The sequence below is a fragment of the Benincasa hispida genome, chromosome 6 (assembly GCF_027475165.1).
Source record: "Benincasa hispida cultivar pf3 chromosome 6, pf3_genome.v1.1, whole genome shotgun sequence".
Classification (NCBI taxonomy): domain Eukaryota; kingdom Viridiplantae; phylum Streptophyta; class Magnoliopsida; order Cucurbitales; family Cucurbitaceae; genus Benincasa; species Benincasa hispida.
This window is the reverse complement of record NC_143483.1, coordinates 33,232,298-33,257,856: the sequence shown is the minus strand read 5'-3', so window position 1 is coordinate 33,257,856 and position 25,559 is coordinate 33,232,298. Positions and strand designations below refer to the sequence as shown.

Here is a 25,559-nt window from a genome sequence, read left to right as displayed (position 1 = left end):
TTGCACAACATGAACCGGACGAGGAGGAACAATCGATTAATGAAATTGGTGGTGGAGAGCAAAGACATGACATAAGCAGAAGAAAACTATACCCATGGCCATCTTACTTCGAAAAGGTTCCAAACCCTAATTGTAGTCGACCACGAAACAACGTGGTAGATGATATGTTCGAAATTGAAAAAAAAAAAATTGGTTTTTGAGTGGAATAGATGACAATATACAAGAGGTCAAATTGAAAGTTGAAGAAGGTGACTCATGTGAGGAAGAAGATGAGAATGACCTATCCATTGCACGACACAATTCAAAAGATTTGATGCATTACCTAGTTGACCCGACCCGCATGTGTCGCCAAAGCATACTAAAAGAATTTGCATCTTCCATTTTCTGCCCACACCTAAAGATAAACAATTTTCAAATTTTCGATAAGAGTTCCATATTGTCGAAGGATTTATTTTCACCAATTGAGGATCATATCACTAGAAGATTATTGTTGGAGATCTTATAAAGGATTTACAAGGAAAAGATAAATATATCATCTATTCATTGAATTTGCAGGGAAAAGATAAATATTCCACCTATTAATTGGGCTCAAGAAATTTGGATGTTATTAATATTGGTTGTTCAAAAGTATTTCCGTATGAATGGCTTACTTTTTTATTTTTACCTTCATTTCCGTTTTAAAACTCGAGGACAAGTTTCTTTTGGGAGGGATAGAATATGATACAATAGGATAGGGATATTTTGGTAAAATTAAATTAATCATAGTTAATCCTTGATTAATTATATTTTAATTACTAATTTAGTTTTAATCTCTTTTAGTTGTCCTTATGGGACTCTTGTAATTCTCTATAAATAGAGAGAGTCTCCTTGTATTAGGACACATTCTCATTAATAAAAATACTCTTGACTTGATTCTAGGAGAGAATTCTCCTTTTATGTCCTTTAGGTTACATCAAAATATTCCTATTACAACAAGCTTACTCCCCATTTGGACGATTTCATTTTTAGCTTTTAGTTTTTAAAATTTATGCTTGTTTTCTTATAATTTTCTTGTTATGATGTTCACTCTCATTAAAGAAACATCAGAACTCTTAGTCAAAGTCTTTTTTCAGAGGAAAAAAAAAAAAAAAACTTTGCTTGTTTTTTTCTTAGAAAACACGGGTATAAAAGTAGACAATATAATATAGAAATTTATGGGCAAAAATAAAGTTTATAGACTTAATTTTCAAAAACCAAAACAATAAATCAAACGGTCATCAAACGAGACCTAAAATAATAGAATTCATTCTAGTGCAATAAAATGAAGTTTAAATTCTCCATGTTGGTGAGGATCTGAGTCCATTAAGACAGAATTTGCGAGAACAAATGTTCTAGTCTGCAACATATTGCCAAAGTGAAGGCTAGAATGTAAATTGCGCTTTCTTTATTTCCAACATATGTTGAAGTAAGATCAGGAGTCATTGTTGATTGGGTCCTACAATAAGCTTTTGTTTGTTCTTCGTTCTTTTTTCTTTTTCCTTGGGAGCTACTGTAGTAAGAGTACAAAATCTCACTTCTAGAGTTCAAAATGAATCCCTAAACTAAGAAATATAAATAATAAAAATCAATAAATCAGTATTACTAATTCTCCAACCGAAAAAAAAAAAGAGGAAAGAAATCAATAAATTAACTGATTTTGTTAATCAGTAATAAGTCATGTATAAAAATGGGATCGATATGTTTTTAAAATTAGGGTTTAGGGTTAGGGTTTCTCAAAAAGGGAATGATGAGAAGTCTCAGTGCTTGAGCAAAGCAGCTAATTGGTTTTGGTTGCGATGTGCCTGCACCTATTCCACACGAGATTTCTGACTCTCTTCTTAAGAAAAAAAGAGTAATAAGTCATGTATTAAAGGTAAGGAAAGCTTAACCTAAAAGCTAATAAACATTGCAAATGAACTAAATAAATAACCTAATATGCATTAATTAGAAAAATAAATGCAAGTAATTACGAACTCACTCCATTCAAGACCTAGATGCCGAGGGTATCTAAGACCATCCTTGCATTAAATTACCACTAATTTGATATCCGTCTTTGATAGGACCTCTTTAATAGGGAGAACCCCAACTCCTCATAGTATTTTCATACCATCAATGAAATACACTATAAAAAGAAAATATTTCCAGTAATTCGTTGATATGAATTCACTTATTTTATTCTTTCTGCATGTAAATATGAAACTCGACATATAGATTATGTCAGTATTCTTAATGAACATGTGACCATTAATATATCTTTTCTATAAGTTACGACAATTTCAGTATAAAAATGGGCAAGGAGATGCAATCAGGCACTCGAGTGCGGAATTACAAAAGAGCCCAATCCAACATAAGGATACTCAAAAGGAGCATCGCAAAAATCATATGTAGTTTCTCTCAAGAGAAAATGGTGTACCGACTATTACATACACTTTATCTGTCATATTGGAAAAGAAAGTTGTATATTCAGAGTGCACAATTGGGAAAGGAGGGATCCTGAAAAACAAAACGCAGATTCGAAGTTGGCCATGAGTTTCGGTCCTCAAATCTTCTCCAATAAAAATCTTAACTCCCCCACCATATTTAGTTTGAAAATGTGCAACTCCATGAGTATCCAATCATTCAACCATGTGCCAAATTTTCCATAACCGTCGGAAAATTAATAAACCATGGATTTAAGTACATTTCCACTAGTACAGCTAAACTTACAATTTTTCTCCAAATATGGGGAAGTAATGCAGACGTTTAAGTTCAAAATTGCACTAAACAAGCTGCTGCTATGCCTAAGGAAATACAAACTAAAAATTGTGTAAAACATTTACACTAACAGTTTTGTTAGTGTTTTAAGAGATTGGTTAGCTTCTCAGATTGTAATATCTGTTCTATCTAGTTTATGCTAAAATATCCAAAATTTTGTATTCTGGTACATCTTATACATGAAAAAGAAAAAAAAAAATACCTCTATGAAAGATGGTTGGTGAAAACCACAATCTCCGAGCTTCATGAACCCCTGAAGATGCAACCAAAGCAGAGGACAATCTATAAATAGAGTGAGTTTGCGAACATTATACCTCTGCGGAGGCTGTCACTGGCTGCAGAAAACTTGCTCTCTAAGGTTACCTCCCCCACAGCATTGGCAGCAGCACGCAACTGAATTAAAAGATTAAACCAAAAAAAAAAAGGAATAAACATGATAGAACAATCTCATAGAAAAAGAAGCATATCATAAACCCTTTTATTCAGGGATCCCAAAAGCCCAAGCTTCTTTAGTACCGTGTAAAATAAAACAATAATTTCCCCAGGTCTTTGCAACTGAAATGGATTCAGGTTTCCAAGCAGGTTTCCAACCGAAAATATGTAAATCTATATGTTATTTGTTTGCACCTGATTCAAGAATTCATCAAGCCGTCTAGCGCTTCGAATGATGCTACCCTCGAAAATATCTGTCATTTGAATCACCTCTGAGAAACTTGATCCCTGTATTATGAAAGTAATCATTACATTGTAGAACCAATAACATATATGTTTTGAGCACCCAAATAATGATAACTAGCAAATTTGAGGGACTAGACATCATTGGAACACTCAATTTTAGAATGTAATATGTTATATAGTCCTTCCTAGTGAAAGAAATCATTCAGAACATGCTGCGCATAGAAAAGTAGTTCTAGAGATTTTCGAGCAAAATGAGTTTTCCCACATTGAAGTGACACTCATCTGCCACCACATTTTGCTCCTTGCTTCTCCAAATAACTAATTTCAACTAGCAAAAAAAATACAGGAACATGATGTGTACACATCTATCTAATGTAAGATTATCTACTAGCTACAATAAATTTAATTATATCAATACTTTAACAATTCACTTCATTTGTGGGTATGAAAATTTGAAGAACAACCAATAAGTGGAAACTAATATTAAATTAAAGAGGAAATAACAATACAAGAGTTTAAATATAGGACCTCCTACTCTGATAGACTAGGATAATACTAAGTTAAATCACCAATTAACTCAAAAGCTTAAGCTAATCGATTATGATCAATTTAATTATATCAATACTTTAACTATACACATCTATAATGGCTTGTAAAATCTAATGCAAGTCTTTCCCACAAACAAGAAAGCATGAAGCTGGACAAGAAAGCTGATGTAGGACATCCCCTGTCAAATCTTGAGATCTTTTGTTCTTCTTGAATGGTTCTTGATCTTCCTATAATTCTTGTTTTTTCTTAAGATAGAAACAATCACTTTCATTGAGAATAAATGAAAGAATACAAGCACGGGCATACAAAAAACTAAGCCCACAAAAGAGAGAAGCCCTTCTACAAAAAGAAACTCCAACAATGCAAAAGAATGTCCTATGGAGTAGTTACAAAATGTCTTCAAAATCGAAGCCCACAAAGAAACACAATAGCGAACAAGGGACCAAATCTCACTAGGGACCCTATCCCTCCCCTAAAAGTTCTATTATTCCGCTCACCCCACAAAGTCCATAAAATAGCACACACCCCAACAAGCCATAAAAAACGACCCTTCTCCCCCGCAGCAGATTGAGGAGGAACTCTTCGATCATACTCCTGATACCCTCTCTGACGAGCCACAAACAAGCCAAACGTTTGGAAAAACAGCTCCCAAACAAAACTAGCATACTCACATTGTCAAAGAATATGATTCAGGTCTTCCTCCACCTAACAAAGAAGACAACAGAACGGCCCAACAAATGAAAGTAACTTCCTCACCCACCAATCCATCGTGTTAGCATGACCATGAAGAGCTTCCCGTGTAAAGAACCTCACTTTCCTAGTATAGAATTTCTAAATACTCAAAATTCTTCTTAATTTCTATATAGATACACAACCTTCATTTAAAGAGGGGAAAAGAATATAAAGGAATAAGAATAACAGTCAAGGAGAAATAAGGAAATCTTTTTACCGAAAAAGAAAACATATAAAAAGGTAAGAATTACTAAACTTAATGGGAGAATATTTCCTAAATTCAACACCTAGGAATCTTAATCTTCCCAAGAACCGAGAAGACCTACACCAACAGGAGAATGATCAGCCATTTCTGGATCTTTGTCTTGTTTGAAAGTTCTTGTTTCCAGTTGGTCCTTGTTATGTAATCCATTTCCCAATCCTTGTCTTTAGTTAGTTGGTTGTATTTTCTATTTTGTCAGCTCAGTTTAAAAGACTGCCAAGTCGATTAGTTTGTTGGGTCAGTTAGCTATAACTATTTTCAATTTCTCCAGCTTTCAGCCTATTTAAAAAGCGCTGCTGGCTTTAATAAAATAACTTAAAAGCATTATTCAGTGAATTCTCTCCTTGTCTACATAAAAAACACAGGGATGGACAAAGACATACCATGGACACAGTAAAACGTTAATTGATTAAGAGTCTAGAACATATGATAAGGACATGTTTAAAATATATTTTGTTGATATATCATGTACAAGACGCAATGTGGACACAGACACAGTAAAATGTTAGTGTGTACAAGTATAGAACGGTCTATACAGAATAAACCTCTTCATTGGATTGCTCGCTTTGGTTTAGTATGGATTCAAGCCTCTTTCACGTTTGATTTGAATTGATTTTATTTCTCCTGCTTGGCCCTTTTCTCCTCTTTGTATGTTTTCGTAATTTTGGAATTTTAGCTTTTGGTTTCATTGTACTTCAAGCATTAGTCTTGCATGGATGGGTATAATTGTTACAGATCGTATTGATGTTTTTTATTGTAATTTTACCTGATTTTTATTTTTATTTTTTTTTTGGAAAAGGAAACAACAGTAATTTTACCTGATTGTTTAGAACTTCCATGTATGCCTAGTGCATGAAACAGGATCTATCATATGTTTCCATAACAAAAACATTAGAAAATGAGAACAAAAAGATCCAGAGTTGCTTGTAGCCTTATATTGTTGATGAATCATCTACAGAATCCAAGACAGAAGGAATTAAAATTTTAGTTTCTGCAAGATGACTAAATGCTAGTAAATGACAATGCACATGAATATGTTCATGTTACATGTACCATGAAATGCGTCAAAATAAACAAAATCAGCCATCAGTTCTCATTATAAAACTATATATGTGTGTGTATAATTATTATTAATATTAAATTTAAAAAATAAAAATAAATAAATAAAAACCTTACCTTTGACCAACAGTAAATGACATCCATCAAATACGGCCTTACTGTTGATTCCACATATTCTTCCACATTTATATCCAACTTGCATTCATGTTGTATCTATATCCAAATAAAACATGTTTGCATTCGAACATAAATTAAAACGCCCATAGAAAAGAATAAACAGTAGGTACTTAGCAGTTTAAAACCTCAGCTATTCTTCTTGCACTATCTTGGAGTTGCTGTAACGGTCTAGCAAGCTCGGTTCTTAATTGAATCTGCTCATTTGACTTGTCTCCTGGTATAAAACAACTTGCGAGGGCTGCAATCTGATGATGATCTAGGTCATTGAATGTCCCTGTCGAGATTTTGACAAAATATAACTTTTCCTAATAAAAGAAGAAAGTTTCTCACTAATCTTTAAAAAGAAATAAACAGAGATTTTTTTTAAAATAAATCAGAACAAATTAAAAGCTTTCCAGTCGGCTTCAATCAAGAAAAAAATAGTTTTTGCAACATGTGGCATTGAAAATTTGGATCTCTAATCTTCTGAGGATATAATGTTTTGAACCATTCATGCCATGATCGGGTTCACAGAAGATAAGTAATTATAGAACAGATTCTGAGGGAATAAAAGGCCTGGCAGAGATAGGAGACAAATATTATCCACGATCTGGCTTCACAACTACAATCATGCAGTGATTACTTTCAACCCAAAGTTCCAAAAACATGGCCTAAGTTATGAGGCACAAGATCTTGAGATTATCATGTAGACCATAAACACACTTTCCAGAAATGCAAGGATGCCTCACTTCAAGAAGCCAGGTATCCTTAATAAGGCACATTGAGGAACATGCTTCTCTACAGGTGCCTCTGCACCTTAATCCTTCTTCTTTTTTTTTTTTTTTATAAATAAACCAAATAATACGTTTTTAAGGAATGTTTATTTCTCTCCATAAATTCCTAAATAATCTCTAGTTTTTTAAACTTTTCATTACCTTATCATTTATACTACGATAATTTTTATACGTAAAAAAGTTCTTAAGATTTTCCTATTCAGCTCACATAAAGATCTCACTTTTTTCATTCCCCATGCTCAAGCTCCAAAACGATGTTGTAAATCTGAATTGGAAGGCCAGTTTACGAGGTTCACTTAACAAACAAATCTTCAGATATTCCAAATGGATAATAATTAAAGTGAATATGAAAACCAGAAGAATATGCACCCTAACTCACCATTAAACATTAATTCAGTAACAAGGAGCTCGTCTCCTGTGTCGATCAAGCAGGCTGCACGCCCCTTCAATTGAACTACACCATCAGCATCAATGTGACCAAGCTTTTTCAAGACCCGAGAACGATTCTTCAGTTCATCACGAAATTTTTGAAGCTGGACGTTAAAAAATTAAAAAATTATTGTTCAAAACCAAGTCCACAAATCTGATGAGAATGGTCAATCCTTTCATACGTGCTTCTCCACATGATACTTTTGCAATTTGTTCGAACATTATTATGCTAGGGAAAAACTTGTTCCTTTTTTATTGTTTTATTTTTTTTAATTGTGAATGGAGTTACAGAGAAATGGAGCTCAACTCCAAAAATTTGACCGCCCTAACAACGAAAACATTTAATAGATCTTAATCAAAATACATGTTACTCAAACAAAGCATAAAGACAAACCCTAGTAGGGAGGCATCTAAGTAGCTGGTTAAACCTCATGTCAAACAATAAAGCCATTGCTAATATACTAAGGAAAACTAGACAAGAGGTTCTTCAATCATGGAATGTTAAAGAAACATCAATGATCAACCACACCTGAGAATCACGCATTTTGGTCTTGAGTATTTGAATTTCATGATTAACCTCTGCTTTCCTCTGAAAACATTTCATCTGGTCCACTTCACGTGACTGCGGTAATTAATGGGGCAACCAATGAAAATCTTCAAAGAAAATTTTATGCCAGTACTCGATGATAAAAGAAAAGTTAAGATTATTTTATATACCTTATGCAGAGGATGAGCATATAATTTCCGCTCAAGTTCCTCGATCTGATTCACCAACTCAACAATTTCTGGATCTTCTATACTCATGTCCTGAGAATGAGCCAAAGAAAATTGAATTTCCAGTACAGTTTTTCTCTCAAATATAGTTTAAGTTAACATAAAGCACCACATTTATAATGGAAAAGAAAAGAGGACTGCAAATTCTATTGACATGCAACGGGAACTCAATTACTTATTATTTAAATTATAAAAGAATTTAAGGTTTACTTATTTGTAACTCCTTTGGATTGTGGCATCTTTCCCCTCTTTTGAAATTTCATACATTAATGAAATTGTTTCTTATAAAAAAAAATTGTATGCTAATCAACAACTATATGGCACTGAGGGTTCATTCTTGATGCAAACTGGCTTCTTCTTTAAATTATATTCAATGATTAAAATGCATCCCTAAATTAGAACAGAAAGCATAATCCCGTATCTTAACTGATCTGCTTGGTTGGCAAAAACAAAAAGAAAGTCATGATGCAGAGTAGTCACCAATTAATCTCAAGTATGCAAGAAGGTAGAGAAATTGCAGTATTGAAAAGATAACCATGTTTCTCTTTGTTCAGATTTCTGCAATTTTTTCTCCCTTTACGGTTGTTACTTCCAATAAGAACTTTTGTAATCCTTTGGAAGATTTGTAAGTTTCATTATACTGAACAGGAACTCATCATCAATGAAATAGTTTCTTATCAAAAATACAAAAAATAATAATAATAATAATAAACTAAACAGAGCTCTCGTTCCTCATCAAAAACATACTAGGGAAACACAATTTTATAATGTAACAAGTCTTGATTAGATAAAATTTTCATGAAAGATATAACATACGATACAACTATTCAAATATGTGTAAGCATCTGATCTAGTTTTTACCTTGACTGGATTCAATTTCGGAAAACCTTGTGGAAAACGAGTGCCCAGCTCTTCCAATGCGAGCAGTATACTTTCCCTTGCTTCCACGGGTCTGAGATCAGAAGGAATAGATATTCTGAGTTTGCTCAAGGCTGAAATTAGAGGCAGCTGAACTGGGACCTGAAAAGGTAACAAAAACGATGACATCTCACATTTACCCCATCACACCTAACTAATAAAATCAGAAAAAGGATTTAGAAAATTAAAAATCAAGACATAAGAATCCCAACATAAACATCAAAAACTAACCACGTGCATTTCACCCTTTTCTCCAGGACGGGGTGGACAAGGTTTTGGTCGTGAATTATTCTCGCTTAGACAAGGAGAGCATTGGAGTAAGGTATCCACTATATATGCACCACCACGTGAAGGCAAGATGCCTAACCCAGCTGAAGGCTTTTTAACAACATTGACTACAACTCCCCAACCCCAATCTGTCCCACCTTCTCTTACCTTAACCTACAATACAGAATAACCAATCTAAGCAAGTTGCCAAGTAAAGGTAACAGAAAACTGTAAGCATCAAATGAAATAGGTTTCAAAAGAAAAAAAATAATATCAAAAGGTTTTGCTGGAACATTATTGTTCCCTATTAAATTTTAAACCAAAAAAAGTTATTAATTTTCACTAACAATCAAATACGTGCATTTAAAATATAATAAATAGTGTGTGTGTAAGACACATCTTTCTTTTTCCTCAAAACAATTGTGTGCATCCCAAGGCCTGGAGACATTAATGGCTTTTCATATTATGCTCACTTGAAAATTCAAAGACAGAACCTCTGGGCAGGTGTTACATAGAGACTCTAGGCCTTAGCCAACACGGACACCTCAAGAGGCTATAATTCATGCTTAAAAATCAAGTTTAGCGCACACACACACACACAAAAAAAAAAAAAAAAAAAAAAAAAAATCCAATCATTTGCATCATCTTTACTGATTTGGATTGTGATGGCTGCCATCAGGTTTAGGCACGATAAATTATCATCTTTAATAAAGGATCTTCCTACTCCCCTAGTACATACCAATCGACCAGGAAGAAGAAAATAGAGGACTCTTTCTGGCCTTGTTATTTCAGACATCATCTTCTTCTCAAGTTGTGCTATATCAAGTTTTAACTTGTGGTATTCAGCAACTTCGGCCTAAATGAAGAAAGCATAATAGTTAAATTCTGGTGGATGATCAAAATATTAATAACTACATAAAAATAAATAGGACAAAAAACTTGCCTCCCCTGAAGCATCAAGTGTGGCAGCTTCCTCCTCTAACTTTGACACTCTTTTCCCAATATCAGGCAATGCCTAAAAATGAGAGTATTAAGAAGTACTTTTTCAATATCACATTATGCTAATTCAAATATGTAGGATTCAGCCACAACCTTCTCGTGCTGAAACTGATGAAATGAGTGTCTAATAACATGCTCAGCTGTAAACTGGCCTTCTGCCCGGCTCATTAAATTTAAAATTGAGTAGTAGCTCAGTCTGAACGTACTAACAAGAGGAGCTGGTTTGCCCAAAATCATATCTTTAATTGTTCCCATCTCCATCTGGAAAGAGGTAACGCAGTCAATGCTTTATTTTATAGTAAGAAAAAGAACAAGTGAACAAAAGACAAGGCTGCACTAAAAACAGCACCTGCCCCACACAAAGGTCCACTAATTAACAAAGAAAATGAATTACAATGAGCTCCAAGCTTTCTTTCATCAAACATTTGTGTGTTCCTCCCTCCTTACTCTTCCTCTATCATTCTCTTTAAGATCGAATTATGGTTATATATTTCTAGGAGTGAGACTAAGAGTGAATAAAAATTAAAAACTTTTATTTTGTAATAGGTGATGTCTCTGTAAGAAGGGTGAGGAAACTATGGATCAGTAGTTTATTTCTTTTACACAGAAAACAAATATCACTTGGTCAATCAGTGATATAAAATATCGTGATCTTATACCGGATTGCTAATTCTTGGATTACACTTTTGCTCATATGGTCCGACCATTCTCTTAAAAAGAAAGTTTCTTTGGATTAATGCACCTAGTACATTTTGTGGAAAGTGTGTTTAAGCAGAATAGTAGAATTTTAAAAGGAAAGAAGAATATATAGTTTTATTCTTTGAAACCTCGATTCAGAGTAGTCAAAGAATGTTTCTTGGCAACTGCACTCTTGAATTGTGCCAATTAAAGGACTTTCTTTTATCATCTTGGTAGTTGTTTTTTTTTTTTTCCCTTTCCCCTTACAATAAAACTAAACATTCATTAAGAAAAAAAAATTGAAAGAACACAAGGGGGGCATACAAAAAACAACATTAAGGAGCCAGCTTAAAGTAATGAGCTTCAAACAAGCAAGATGAGACCTAATAGATAATTAAAAAAGTCCTTACAAACTAAAGCCCAAAGGGAGATATGGACCCCAAGGGACCAAACTTCCTCCCTAGACTGCTCCACACCTTTACTCTCGTGTTCTCTCTCTAAACCCAAAAGCAAAGCACAAATGTCAGCTACCCACACAAAACAAACCTTTTAATATAAGGGTGAATGACATGACTCCTCGAACATAGAACTAAAAATTTCTTGGTGAGCCACGGTAATCCTGAAGTTCTAAAATAAATGGTACCAGCCAATCAACGCAGAATTGCAAGACCACAAAAGATGATCGAGATCCTCTGCTACTCCTTTGTAAAGGATATAAAACTGCAAAGGTGAACCAATCAATGAGAACGCCCTTACAATGAAGAACCTGTCAATTAAAAAACGTATCCTTCTTGGAAATTTTAACCTTCTATAGCAAGAAAAAAACAAAAACGTTGGACAATAAGGGGTTAACCAAACAATAAGACAAAGAATGTGCAAGTGTACCCCAGGAAGGATTAGAAATCCAACAACGAAGACCCCTCATTTTTTTTATTTTTTAACATATATAGACTGACACAGGATACGGCAATCTTCAGTTCGCTTAAGCACGGACACGGAAACGAGACATGGGATACGACACAACACGACATGACGACACGCCAATTTTTTAAAATGTAGGACAACATGTCGAGGATATGTTATTTATATATATATTAAAATATTAAACCTAAAATACTTCAGTTTTTTTATTAATTATTAAAAATAATGTTTTCTAATAAATAATAAATAATAAAGAAGAAAATTTTAAAATAATAATTAAAAAAAAGGAAAGGGCATTTAAGAGAAAAGCCAAAACCCCATTTAAAAAAGACCCAGTGTTTTAGGGATGTAAAGAAGCCCAAAAGCCCATTAAGAGTAAAAACCCGAACTAGGATGTTTCTTTTTCCCCTCCACTATTCTCTTTTTGACATCCACAACAACCCCCTCACCTCTCCTCCCCGATTCTGCTTTTTCCCTTTCCTCCTCGATTCTTCTCATCCTTCACCACCACTGTCAATGTTCTCAATGACGATCCCTCCTTTCACTATCACTCAGCCGAAGCAATGTTGCTGACACTGACCTCTCCTCTTCAATGTGGCCGATCTCCCTCACTTCAATGTCTCTCAGCTGAATAAAAAATGCAACATTTTAATTGTTTTAAAAAAAAATTATAGCTTGTCGTGTACTGAGGTGTTGCCCATCGTGTCTACCTGTGTCAGGGGCGTGTTCCGCCATGTCGAACATTTCAAATTTAATAATAAAATAATCGACACACCAGCTGGCATGTCGGACACGTGTCGGGGCGTGTCGGTGTCCAACATGTATCCGACACTGACACTTGGCCATTTTAGGGGTGACGGTGCTTTTTAGCAACCCACTTGGGCATAGAAACAAAACATGAAGAACTCAGCAATAACAAGTTTGATGTAAATAAGAAAAATAAGGTAGTCATCAAAACGCTCTGTTAAACCTCCAATTGTAAATGTATATGCTAGAAGGAGCAAGAAGGACAAGGGCAAGGACAAATAGTTGTTTTAGCGGTTATTGTATTTGAATAGCAATTATAATATTTGTGTTGGGAGTTGTAACTTACTTAGTTTTGTGGTTATATATGTATGGGTTGTTCTGGAAAAGGGGCGTGGGTAGTTTTTTATGAAGCTAGTGTGGAGGGATTATGACCACGGGGGGAGTCCCCATCAACTTTATGCTCTTTATATATATATATATATAAAAAGAAAAAAACAGACATAGTATCAATTTTCTAGCCCAGTGGTGAATCTCTCTTCCAACCTCATTCAGACCTAGGTTCAAGCCTCGCTCCTTACGTTTGTTTTTTCAAATTATTTTTACTAAATTATAAAACCCCCCTCAACAAAGTTTTTGGATTCGCCACTGATTGTGACCCTCTCGAATCAGTCATGGTTGATAGGTTGTAAGTATCTCATTGGAGAACTATAAGTAAATAAAGGATACCTATCACGTTCCTACCATCAAAATCAGGCAAATACTTTTGCAAAAATCAATACCCAAGAAGATGAACCATATACCAACATAAAGTAGTGCAAAACAATTCCTTGAGTATTCTTGAATCTGTTTTTATTTGAATCATCCCTCTTACAACCTAGGGACCCTATTTAAAAGGTTAGAAACTAGCCTTACTTGTGGCCCCCAAGACTGAAGCCAATGACACGGTGGGTGGGTCGTGTCCCATGGGCGAAGAACACACCCAAAGCCAACAGGAGGTTGGCCGAGACAACAAAGCCCAAGGGTGTTGGGCGTGTGAGCTAGCGCACGAGGCAGGGCGAGGGAGGTTAGCAAGCACCAAGGGCAATGGCACGGATAGGCTAACAAGGAGGTTAGGCGAAAAAGGTGCACAGCATGGGCAGGAGGCCCACACCCCGTGCGCGCACAAGCACGTGAAGGCACCATCAAGTGCATGTGTGGGAGTCCTTCAGCAAGGCGCGCGCGAGCGCGCGCACGACGCCCCGCCCAAACAAGGCACGACACACACACGAGTTATGCGACGTTGGGCACGCGCACACGCCAGACCAGTGCACGAGTACCCAAGGCGCTCGCCAAGTAGACGAGCAGAGGCACAGGCGTGCAAGGCAGTGCACGTGGGAGTGGTGACTAAGGCTCATCCTAGCGGCCAAGCATGAACAATGTGCACTTGGTGCACTCCATTACATGAAGGCAAGGGAGACTCCTCAAAACATGGAAGGTGGTCCATAAGGGTAGGAGACTTCCAAAGGCAAGCAACTACATTGGTGGAGGGTGGCTTCCTACTTCCAAGGGTAATGGTGTCCTAAAAATAGTAAATGAGAGAGTGGGAGCTAAAAAAAGGGAAAGAGTGGACATGTCTCCTTCCTAAAAGGAAGGAAGAGTGGAGACATGTGGAATGGCCTTAAAGTCATGGGTAATGGGCGGTTAGACCCACTTGGGCCACTCCCCCACTTCCTTCACATTTTTAGGCTCCCTCCCACCTATAAATATGTCTTGAAATGCCAAGACATGCAGTTTGAAATTTGTAAGGGTCATAAGGAAATTCACTTGAGCATTTTAAGAGCAAGAGTGAGTTCACTCCATTGTAAACTCTTCTAGAGTTGGTCTTGCGAGTTAGAGTCCTTTTTGTAATTGTGGTTTTTATAACCTTGAGTAATAAAGCTTATTTCCACAAGTGTATCTCTACGCTTTCTCCCTTATAATCGTGAGTGCTTAACACAACTCATTCTAGGGTGTGTTCGACTTGCCATAGTCACTTGTGAGCAAAAATTTTGGGGCCCAACGTGTAGGCTGTTCAAGTGAGACTTGATGCAACATAGGAAAACCTAAAATACGCAACACCACGCTTCCGTCCCGTGACAAGTGATATCAGAGCCCCGTTTTCAAAGTTCACTCACAAACTCACCAAAGAGGGGAGAGGTAATCACTTCAACATGTCAAAACCATGAGGGATCAAGTTAGCCGATTGGAGGAGCACGTAGGCGTTCTTCCCAAGGGACATCCAACAACATTAATTAAGATGGCAATGACCCATGAAGTTCGGTTCCTAAAGGTGGAGGGAACGTTAGGAGACTTCATATACCAAATTAGCAAGTGTTTGGACGCGATCGTTGCAAAACTAGAGGACATGCCACCGAGTTATCCTTCAACATAGGGGGTCTGAGGGAGGAACTCAAACTGACAAATACCGAAGTGACCCTGGTGAAGAGGGCCTTGGCCGACTCTCCTCCCAAGACGAACACAAATTCAAAGGTGAACATTCCAGAACCATCTATGTTTAATGGTTCAAAATATACAAATTGGAGAATTTCCTTTGGGACATCGAGGAACATTTCAAAGCCGCAAAGATCACTGAGGATGCACAAGTTGGCATTGCCAGTATGTACCTCGCCTCAAACGCCAAACTATGGTGGCTTACTCGGAAAGTTGATGATGAGAATATAGGAGAGCAAAGATCGAGACCTGGGAATCACTGAAGGAGGAACTCAGGAAGCAATTCCTCCCCAGCAACACTGGTTGGGTTGCTAAGGAGGCCCTCAAGAAACTAAAGCATACAAGCTCCCTCTGAACCTACGTCAAGGAGTTCAGCTCCCTAATCCTTGACGTCCAGCACATGCCCGAGGAGGACAAGCTATTCAACTTTATCTCGGGGCTCCAACCATGGGCTCAAACAGAGCTCCGGAGACAGGGTGTGAAGGATCTACCTTTTTCTATTGCAGCTGTTGATGCCCTGATGGATTTCAAGTCTAGCCATTCTTCTAACTCTCCCGAGAAGAAGAAGAAAGAACGGTAGAAATCCAATCGGAAGAAGGGTGAATCCAAGGATGAAGGAGACCGCAACGACAAGGGGAAGGACAAAGCTACCACCCCGACTCCTACATACGTTTGCTTCTTATGAAAAGACCCGCATAAGGCAAAAGACTACCCGCGACGAGAGAAGCTGAATGTGATGCTTAAGGAGAGGGAAGTCGAGGATGAAACCTGTCGGGTAAACACCCTCCAGTTATTGAACACCCTATCATTTATCCCGAAGTCATGTCATTACAATTTGATGCACGTGGCCATCAGGATAAATGACGTGGAGGTGATGGCCATGCTAGTTACTAGGGCCACCAATATCTACATTTCTACAAGGGTGATGGACAAGTTGGGTTTGATGGTGACCCGGAGTGATAGTCGTGTCAAAACCGTCAATGCGGAGGCCCGACCAACTGCGGGTGCATCCACGGCTAAATTAGAGTTCGGTTCATGGAGGAACCACTGCAAGTTCTCAGTGATTCCACTAGATGATTTCGACGTGGTACTAGGAATGGAATTCCTAGTCGAGGCAACCTAATGCCTCACCTAAATGGGGGTGATGGTCCACGATAAGGACACCCCATGCGGCCGAGCGTGAACAATGTGTACTTGGTGCACTCCATTCCATGAAGGCGTGGGAGACTCCTCAAAACATGGAAGGTGGTCTATAAGGGTAGGAGACTTTCAAGGGCAAGCAACTACATTGGTGGAGGGGGGCTTCCTACTTCCAAGGATAGTGGTGTCCTAAAAGTAGTAAGTGGGAGAGTGGGAGCTAAAAAGGGGGAAAGAGTGGACATCTCCTTCATAAAAGGAAGGAAGAGTGGAGACGTGGAATGACCCTAAAGTCATGGGTAGTGGGCGGTTAGACCCACTTGGCCACTCCCCCACTTCCTTTACGTTTTTAGGCTCCCTCCCACCTATAAATATGTCTTGAAATGCCAAGACATGGGGTTCGAAATTTGTAAGGGTCACAAGGAAACTCACTTGTGCATTTTGAGAGCAAGAGTGAGTTCTCTCCATTGTAAACTTTTCTAGCGTTGGTCTTGCGAGTTAGAGTCCTTTCTGTAATTGTGGTTCTTATAACCTTGAGTAATAAATGACATCTCTAATCTTCTCTATGAGGCCATTTACGTTATCCCTTTTCCTTCTTATAACCTTGAGTAATAAAGCGTTATTTCCACAAATGTATCTTTCCTTTTCTCCCCTATAGTCGTGAGTGCCTAACACAACCCATTCTAGGGTGTGTTCAACTTGCCATAGTCACTTGTGAGCAAAAATTTAAGGCCCAACAAGTAAGCTGGTCAAGTGAGACTTGACGCCGCATGAAAAAACCTCAAAATACGCAACACCGCGCTTCCGCCCCATGACACACAGTAATTAAGCCAAACAAAGCATTAAAACTAATATTTGAATTAATTTACTCCAAAAAAAGTTCTCTTTATTTTAGGAGTTCAATTAGAAGAAAAGCGATCATACCATAACATACCATGAACTTTCAATAATATCTACCATCTAGTCAAGCTAGGAAAAAAAATCCCATCGTTCCTTGGCATTTTCTGATATTAGCCACTGCACTATTGCCTCAATTTTGAATGGATCAACTGAGACTGATACAATATGACCCAAGTACTCAATATGTGGAAACTCAAAGTAATATTTGTTTGCATTGGCTACAAACTTCTGTTCTCCTAAAACTCTGAGAAAAGCCTCTAAATATGTCTTATGGTGTTCCATGTTTTGACCATAATCCAAAATATCATCGAAAAACACTAACACAAAGCAACGTAAGTAAGGACTCAAAACTTCATTCATGACTGATTGAGAAGTGGATGGTACCTTCAACCCAAACGCAAAATAATTCACAATGACCATCGTCACATGTACAGTGTTTTAAAAAGCCCTCCTAGGCACACAAGTCTCAAAGTGCAGGTCTAGCGCCTCGCCTTGAAAGGGCGAGACACACAAAATAAGGTGTGCCTCATGCATGCACCTTTTATTAAAGCCCAAGCCTCGAACCTAGGGTCTTTTTCATTATTTTTAAAAGATAGTAATAACCAAGGTTGTTAAATCGTGAAACAGAACACGTATCGAAATGGAACTTTAAGGTATTGTACATTGGAAAGTATCGTGTATCGTAAGTTTTAATTTGATGAACAACGTTTAAATATAAACAAAGAGAAATAATCAGCTAAACATTAAATTAACCCTAAAATAAATTTGAAAGCATATCTAAATCCAAAGTCTTAAACACCCAATAGAAAAAACATCAATCAACTTCAAAATAAGTATGAAACTTTGAAGTTTAAAAACAATATAACTTCTTTGAAAGAATAAAATTTTAAATAATGGTTGGGATGGGAAGAAATGAAGAGTCACACTACAATTATGTGACACTTGTATACATGATAGAAAACGAAAAATTTATTAAACTATTAATTATAAAAATTAAAAAAAAAAAGTTAATACTTTAAAATTGAAATTGGTTAATAATATTGGATAATGATATGAATCACACATTCCAACACTTGTCCTTTCAGTCTTTCTTCACACCTCCTCTCAAAGTTTTTCATTTTTCTTTTCAACTACTTCATATTCTTCTTTCTTCTTTCTGCTTTGTTCTTCGTGACTGCTTTGCACCAATGCAAGTCACTGTTTTTTTTCCCTTTCATTTTTCTTTTAATCACCGACAACTATACATTGTCTTCTCCGGCTAGTAACGCAACATCCAACATCCACGAGGTAATTTTTCGTCGCCGTCGTTTTCTTTCTTCACCTTTTGGTATTTCTTGAATCGGACAATCCGATTTTTGAAATGATTCACACGATTCAACTTTGAAATCGTACGATTCTTATTATTTCTGATTCATACTCACGTTCTGTATCAATTTCTCTCTGTTTCGAGTTGAATCATACGTTACAACTCATATATCGTACGATTTAACAACCATGGTAATAACTAAGATTTTTTCTTCTTTATTATCTTAAAAAAATCATATTTTATTAAGCCTAAACGCAAAATTTCTTGTGTCCAATGATCTTTTTTTTTCATATTTCTTCTTTAACTATGCTCTCTCTTCTTTATGTAGTACTTTTATCTATATTGTGCCTAAAAAAAAAAAAACTCACACTTTTCTTTGCAATTTGCACTTAAGCCCTAGAAGACTATTGCCCTTTATTATGCCTTGAGCTTTTAAAAATACTGCACAGGTATGAAAAGTAATTTTACGTATGTCATGACTCCTGTCGTGACTTGGATTTGGTGATATCCTGATTCCAGGCCAATTTTAGAATATATCAAGGCTAAAAAAGCTCATTTAATAACTCATCCACCATTGGATGGAATGGGAAATTGATATTGTATGATAACTTTATTTGAGCCACGATTGTCCATGCAGAAACGCCAACTCCCATATTTTTTTCTTAACAAGAAGAATTGGACAGGAAAAGAACTTGTGATGCCTTGAATGATTACTGCTTGCAACATTTCTTTAACCAACTTCTCAGTTTCATCTTCTTAACAAGAAGGATTGGATTGAAAAAAGAACTTGTGATGGCTTGAATAATTACTGCTTGCAACATTTCTTTAACCAACTTCTCAATTTCATCGTTTTGACACTGAGAATATCAACAAGGACGTGAACTCACTCTCCTGTTATTGGTATTTCTCGATAGTGTGATCTCAACTTCGCAGAGGGAAAAGTCCCACTGCTGGTTCAAACACATAAGAGTACTGTTCTAAAATTTGATGCAATTTCATCAATGTATCAAGTCTTCAGTCCCTTTTCATGTTGAATATGTTATTGTGGCATTTAACTCTATAAAATTTCCATGTTTCTTCTTTTAGATTGATTTGATAAGTAACTTTAGGATACTTGAGTTGTATGCAGCTAAGGTCCCCAATCAAATTTCTTTCAATCTCCAATTTATGAATTCCTTTGTCACTGAGTTGATTTACCACAAAATATCATTTGACCTTGTGTAGCCATCCATCTGGGTTATTCTCATAAAAAACTGGCACCTCTAGTTTAGGTAACACAAATCAAATACAGATGCGAGGGGTCCCAAAATATTGATCCTCCCATTCATTACCTAATGTTGCTCCGAAAAATTCAGCTGTCAGTTTCTTCCCCTTTGAGGTATCTATTCTCTTCAATTTCTTTTTGGTGTTCCCTTGAATCTAATCTTTGCAGTATCATATCAAACCCCTTCTGAATTTCTTCCCTTATTGCTGTGAATTTTTCTTCCATTTTTAGTTTCAGCTACTGAATCCTTACTTTTATCTCTATAAGTTGTTGCTCTACTTCCTCAATTCTGCTTCCCATTCTATTCACCATTCTTCAAGATTGGTTGTTCTAATACCAAATTGATAAAATCAATTTGATAAAATGAAATTTATTGATAAAAGAATAGAAATAACGATCTTAAAGAGATTTTGAGAGCTCCCGTTTCTCCTGATTCCTAACCAAAAGAAATAACTCTATAATCATATACCAATTAAAACCTACTGACCATTATATGCCCCATTCTAAGAGTGAACTCCATTCCTAATAGGAATAGGCCTAAGCCCAGAGTGAACGCAATTCCTACTAGGACTCGGCTCAGTTACAAATCGTTTTTGGCATACAAAAACCAAAGCCCACAAAAGAGAGCACTCTAAAGAAAGGAGCTCCAATCAAGCAAAATAGGACCTAGCAAATAATTACAAAAGGAATTCGACATCGATGCCCAAAGAAAGACATTAATCTCCTGAGGGACCGAATAACAAAAGACTCCCTCTCGATCCCTCTAAAAATTTACTATTTCCCTCTCCCCAAATACCCACAACAAACACCCCAGCTTCTCATAAAGAACTCCGTTTTCCCCTAAAAAGCAGATAGAAGAGCTCCTCGATCATCTCAATATAAGCTCTGTGTGAGGCGATCTAAAGGCCAAACACTCCAAATAAGTAATTCCAAACCGACAAAATATAATCACAAATCCAATTAACTTATCAAAAAATAAATAATAAACTTCAACTTTAGAAAGAAATTAGTAGAAATTTACATCACAACAAAAATTGTGACAGGCAGAAGTATTACCTGCTCATCGATCATTATAATACATATACCCCTCTCATCTTTTCCACGGCGTCCAGCCCTTCCACTCATCTGAATTGCAAAATTTGCAGAAGTCAAGTTTTTCTCCTAGAGTAAGATAAAACTGTGTACTAAAAAATAGTTTCACGAGCTTAAATAGGGCCTTCACTCACCTGAATGTACTCACCAGATCCAATAAATCGGTGACTATCACCATCCCACTTTTTAAAGGCAGTGAAGACAACTGTTTTTGCTGGCATGTTCAGACCCATGGCAAACTGCCACACAAAAGAAGAATCAGTACTACAAATCAGTATTGAAGCTCAAAAAAAAAGATCTAAATTAGCAATAAAAAAAATATAAAACAAGCATAAACAACCAGGTGATTGGTAGGTATCTTACAGTTTCTGTGGCAAAAAGGGCCTTAACAAGACCTTCCTGAAAAAGGAGCTCAACTAATTCTTTAATTACTGGAAGAAGCCCAGAATGATGAACAGCAATACCTCTTTGGAGAAGAGGTAACATTAACTCAATTGCAGGCAGTTCTCTATCTTCTTCATTCAAGCAAAGAATTGCATTTCTGAAAATATGTTCCACCATGTCCTTTTCTTCTTGGGTATTAAAGTCAAGTTTGGACATGGACATTGCATGTTGTTCACATTCTCTTCTACTGAAACTGAAGACAATGACTGGTTGGAAATTCCGCTCCATAATCATCTGATACAAGAAAGCACGCCAGTTCAGGCACAAAACATTATCTAATACTCTTTTTTTTTTCAATAAGAAACAATAGAAGTAAGAGATTATGAAAAGTTATTCAAATATGCTGAAATAGTGTTGATATTTGATTCTTTGCATGGAGAAACTTTGATTAAATGAGAGGTACTACAAAGGGAGAACCTTAAATAGGGATGTCAAAACGGTCTTCCAGCTAATGAAATAGAAAAGATAGATGAATTACTAGATGAACTGTATCTTTTGCACCAAGTGGCTGCAACAAAAATAAGCTTCTTCCTAAAAAGGAAAAGAAAAATATCTTTACATTCAAATCACTCTACTGTTTCTTTTGTATGCACAACAAAAAGTTTAAAATGGAAGTGAGCAGCAACATCTTGACTTCATTTTTGGATGGTGCCCTTACAGAATGAGAGTGTGCACCATAGATGTTGTTTGGCAGAGTCGACCAGCTGAAAGTTCCACAGATAGCTTTCTGAAAGTTCTCTTGTCAAGGCAGAGTATATAGAAGCAAGGAAGGTCGGCATAGATGATGGGGAAGCCGTGGGAGAGGGAAAGGGTGAGCTGACGAAAGAGAGAATAAGTCAAGGAGATTTCACCCGAAAGAAGCTGGGGAGTATTTCTTTCTAAACACAATTCTCAATTTTTAGATCAGAAGTTTACTGACCATCCTTTTCTTGTTTTACATTGGTGTAAACATGTCCTTTCCTTTACCAATAATAGTTTAAACTCTTTTTTATCCAACTAGAGAAACTTCTTGTAACTTCATTTGAATTGGATCTCTCCCTTTTATAAATTGCATGTTATAAATTTCATTACTTATTATAGTATGTTTTCGAATGTGACACCCAATTCCATGGTAGAATTTAAAGGATTGGGATATCTCTGATTTTACATTGTGATCTCTATTTGTAGATAGGAAGAAGAGATTGGGTCAATATATAAATTTAGAGAATAATACAGTCATTTAAGATCATTGGGCATCTTATTGAATTAGGAGGATTACAGTTTCTCCAATTTTACATTGCATACCTATTGGCAGTTGAGGGAGGATTTTTTTTCGTATGTTGTTATCGCCTTGACCTATTTTCTAGAACAATGGAAGTTAATCTTTCTTGGAAATCATTGGCTTGTGAATAATCCCACAATGATCCTAATATTTACAAGTCATCCGAACATTTTTTTAAGTTATTATACAAAAGAGGCTGTCAAACTATCCATATGGACAGCTTAGAGGTATCTTTTCCACTATACATGAGGATTCTTGGATTTGGCTGTGCAATAACCCAGGCATTAAATGCAAGCCTTTCCAAAAACATCTGAACCGTAGTTGGCATGGCATGTCTTTGATAGCTGAATGAGTGAGTTGGTTTAGAAAGATAAGCACCCTAAAAGGGTAGAAGTTTTTGTGTGGGAAGGTTTGTTGTGAAATGTCAATACATATGATAAGATTTCCCAAAAAAAAAAAAAAAAAAAAAAAAAAAAAAAAAAAAAAAAACCATAAAAAAAATAGATAAAAAAAGGGAAAAGAATTTCACTTCATGATATGTTTGCCTATCTAATATCCACATCTCCACTTACACGTTCACTCTTTTAGAAATAAAGCTAAAACCCTTTGACTTATCCTCGTTAAAAGGTATTAAATTAAACTCAAAGTTGGGATTGTAAAACTTAAATTGTAAAGTCAACCCTATATTTGATATATGTATAACGAATGTATTTGTCCCAAATTATGGGATTGCTAATCCCAAAGCTACAGAGATTCGAGCTAACTCAAGCTTTTGCAACTCACTCAGGTTGGATACTTATTTTCATATAACAAAAATCCATAAACTAAACACTGGCTACATAAGCTCAATTTTTTGTAACTCATTTCTCTATAAAAGCCAAACAAATTTAGACAAACCGAAACTTTTCATTATCAAGTAAGTCATATATTTTCTTAATCAGCCTCTTCATCTTTGGGAAACTTGAGGACTTCTAATGTAATTATTGCATCATGGATACTTGTATCACATAGACGGCTATTCTATAACTTTCTTTAGCTCGGTTGAGGCTTTCCTCTTTTCATTATTTAAACAAAAAATTCTACTTGTTTCTAATCACAAGAACATTGAAAAGAAAACGAAACGAAAGATATTAAAACAAAAGATGACAAACAAACCTTAACAATTTTATAAATGTCCGAACCTCCAGAAGCACTGCCACCTTTAGCAATTCTCCCACTAGATTTCCCATTTGCAGTCCTGTGGCCAACAATCTGTTTTTGTTTAGCAAATGTATCCTGCAACTTCAGAAAATTATCCTCCCTGAACTGTTCATTTTCATCAACCACAAGATACAACCCATTGCCACCCGCAGGAAAAACATAATGTTGCAAGGGAGTTGGTCGAAAATCAGTGTACACCACATGACAAGGCTGCTTGTGTATATTACATATCCACTCAGCAAACTCCGTGGCATTGGACATTGTTGCAGAAAGGAAGACCATCTTGATAGCCGGTGGTAAAAATATTATACTCTCTTCCCAAACAACACCTCTTTCCCGATCTCTCATATAATGAATTTCATCAAAAATTACCCATGCTACTTCCTTCAAAACTTCCGAACCCCTGTAAAGCATCCCCCTAAGTATCTCCGTCGTCATGACTAAACAACTAGCATTAGGCGAAAGAGTAACATCCCCAGTCATCAGTCCCACATCTTTAAACTCTTGACTCAGTTCCCTATACTTCTGATTACTCAAAGCCTTCAGTGGGGAAGTATATATAACCCTCTGCTTGTCTCTAAAAGCCATTGCAATTGCATATTCAGCAACCGCAGTTTTTCCAGCTGAAGTGTGAGCAGAAACCAAAATAGATTCATTTCGTTCTAAGCAAGAAACCGATACCTGCTGAAATGGGTCGAGTGTAAACGGGTACGTTTTCGCCATTGTACCATTGTAAACTGGATTTGATAGGGTTCCATGAATCGACTCGTCTTTTGTAGAAGAGTACCCAGCCGGGACCGCTACTTCATGAACGCAAGTCCGCGCTAAACTGCGTCGGTTGGAGACAGTTTCCTGACTCGGAGTTGCCTTCTCATCTTCCAGGTTTTTCGATTCCTTGGGTCGCTTATTGGAGCTCGTTTCTTGGTTGTTGCCAGTTTCTGCGACAGCTGATTCTTCTTCAGAGTCTTTCCGCTTGCCAAGGGTGGGAGATTCTTCCATTTGAAAGTGATGAATAGCAACTTCAAACTTCAATTTACTTCAATAGCGTGTGGAAATGGGGAGAGGAGTGTTGTCAACAGACAAATGAGAGGGAGAAAGGTGAAGAAGAAGAGTGAGAGTAGATTGCTTGGGAGTGGCGAGTGTGAGCAGCAGGTGAATGAGATGACGAAGGCCGAAAACGAAGGGATTCTGAGCAGCGGAGGCGGAAGAGAATTACCGGCGACGATTGAAGTTCAGTGTAAACTGCTGCTGGGCATTTCGGGATATTTAGGCCAACAAATTTAAAATAGGTTAAAGGGTCGAAGAAAATTGGGACAAGAGCCATAGGTCAAGAGGAATTATGAAAATATCCGTAGAAACGTCCAAGGGTTAGATATTAATATTAAGCGTCCACTAATATTTATAATATCTATTATAAATTTTCGTAAAATATTTTTAAAAAAAATCTACTTAATTGAATATAAATAAAAATATTATTTATTATATAAAAAATAGAAATACTATTAATAATATTCATAATATTCATAACTTAGTTTGGGATTAAAAATAACTTAATTACTAATCTAAATAAAGTTCATAATATTTTTACTTGCAGAAATATTTGTCGATACAATATTTTATTGACATGTCAATAAAATTGAAATCTCGATATCAACATTGACATCAATATTTTTATTGTCGGTTAAGAGTGTAATTATATCGTCAACTCAAGCATGGTTCAACAATTTAATTCACTTAGTAATTGGCATGTA

General features: G+C 36.4%; 1 protein-coding gene across 8 annotated transcripts; it reads right to left on the bottom strand.

Annotated features, from left to right (window-relative positions):
• HEN2 (RNA helicase, ATP-dependent, SK12/DOB1 protein) lies at positions 1–25,154 on the bottom strand. Of its 8 annotated transcripts, none has more exons than XR_005482210.2 (17): positions 23,764–25,153; positions 21,267–21,581; positions 21,038–21,142; positions 20,868–20,936; positions 10,483–10,650; positions 10,334–10,405; positions 10,130–10,246; positions 9,355–9,564; positions 9,067–9,225; positions 8,149–8,238; positions 7,961–8,053; positions 7,382–7,535; positions 6,355–6,503; positions 6,170–6,265; positions 3,400–3,492; positions 2,975–3,165; positions 1–394 (listed from the first exon to the last, which is right to left on the bottom strand). XR_005482210.2 is itself a non-coding variant. In XM_039033249.2 (16 exons), exons 1-16 carry the CDS (start codon positions 24,805–24,807, stop codon positions 3,055–3,057), a joined length of 3,045 nt encoding a protein of 1,014 aa, XP_038889177.1. In that variant the 5' UTR covers positions 24,808–25,154; the 3' UTR covers positions 2,654–3,054. The 8 variants fall into 8 exon arrangements, 1 of the variants encoding a protein (XP_038889177.1); XR_005482208.2 differs by lacking the exon at positions 1–394 and adding an exon at positions 1,229–1,580; XR_005482206.2 differs by lacking the exon at positions 1–394 and adding an exon at positions 1,229–1,528.
• Positions 25,155–25,559: the final 405 nt, after the last annotated feature.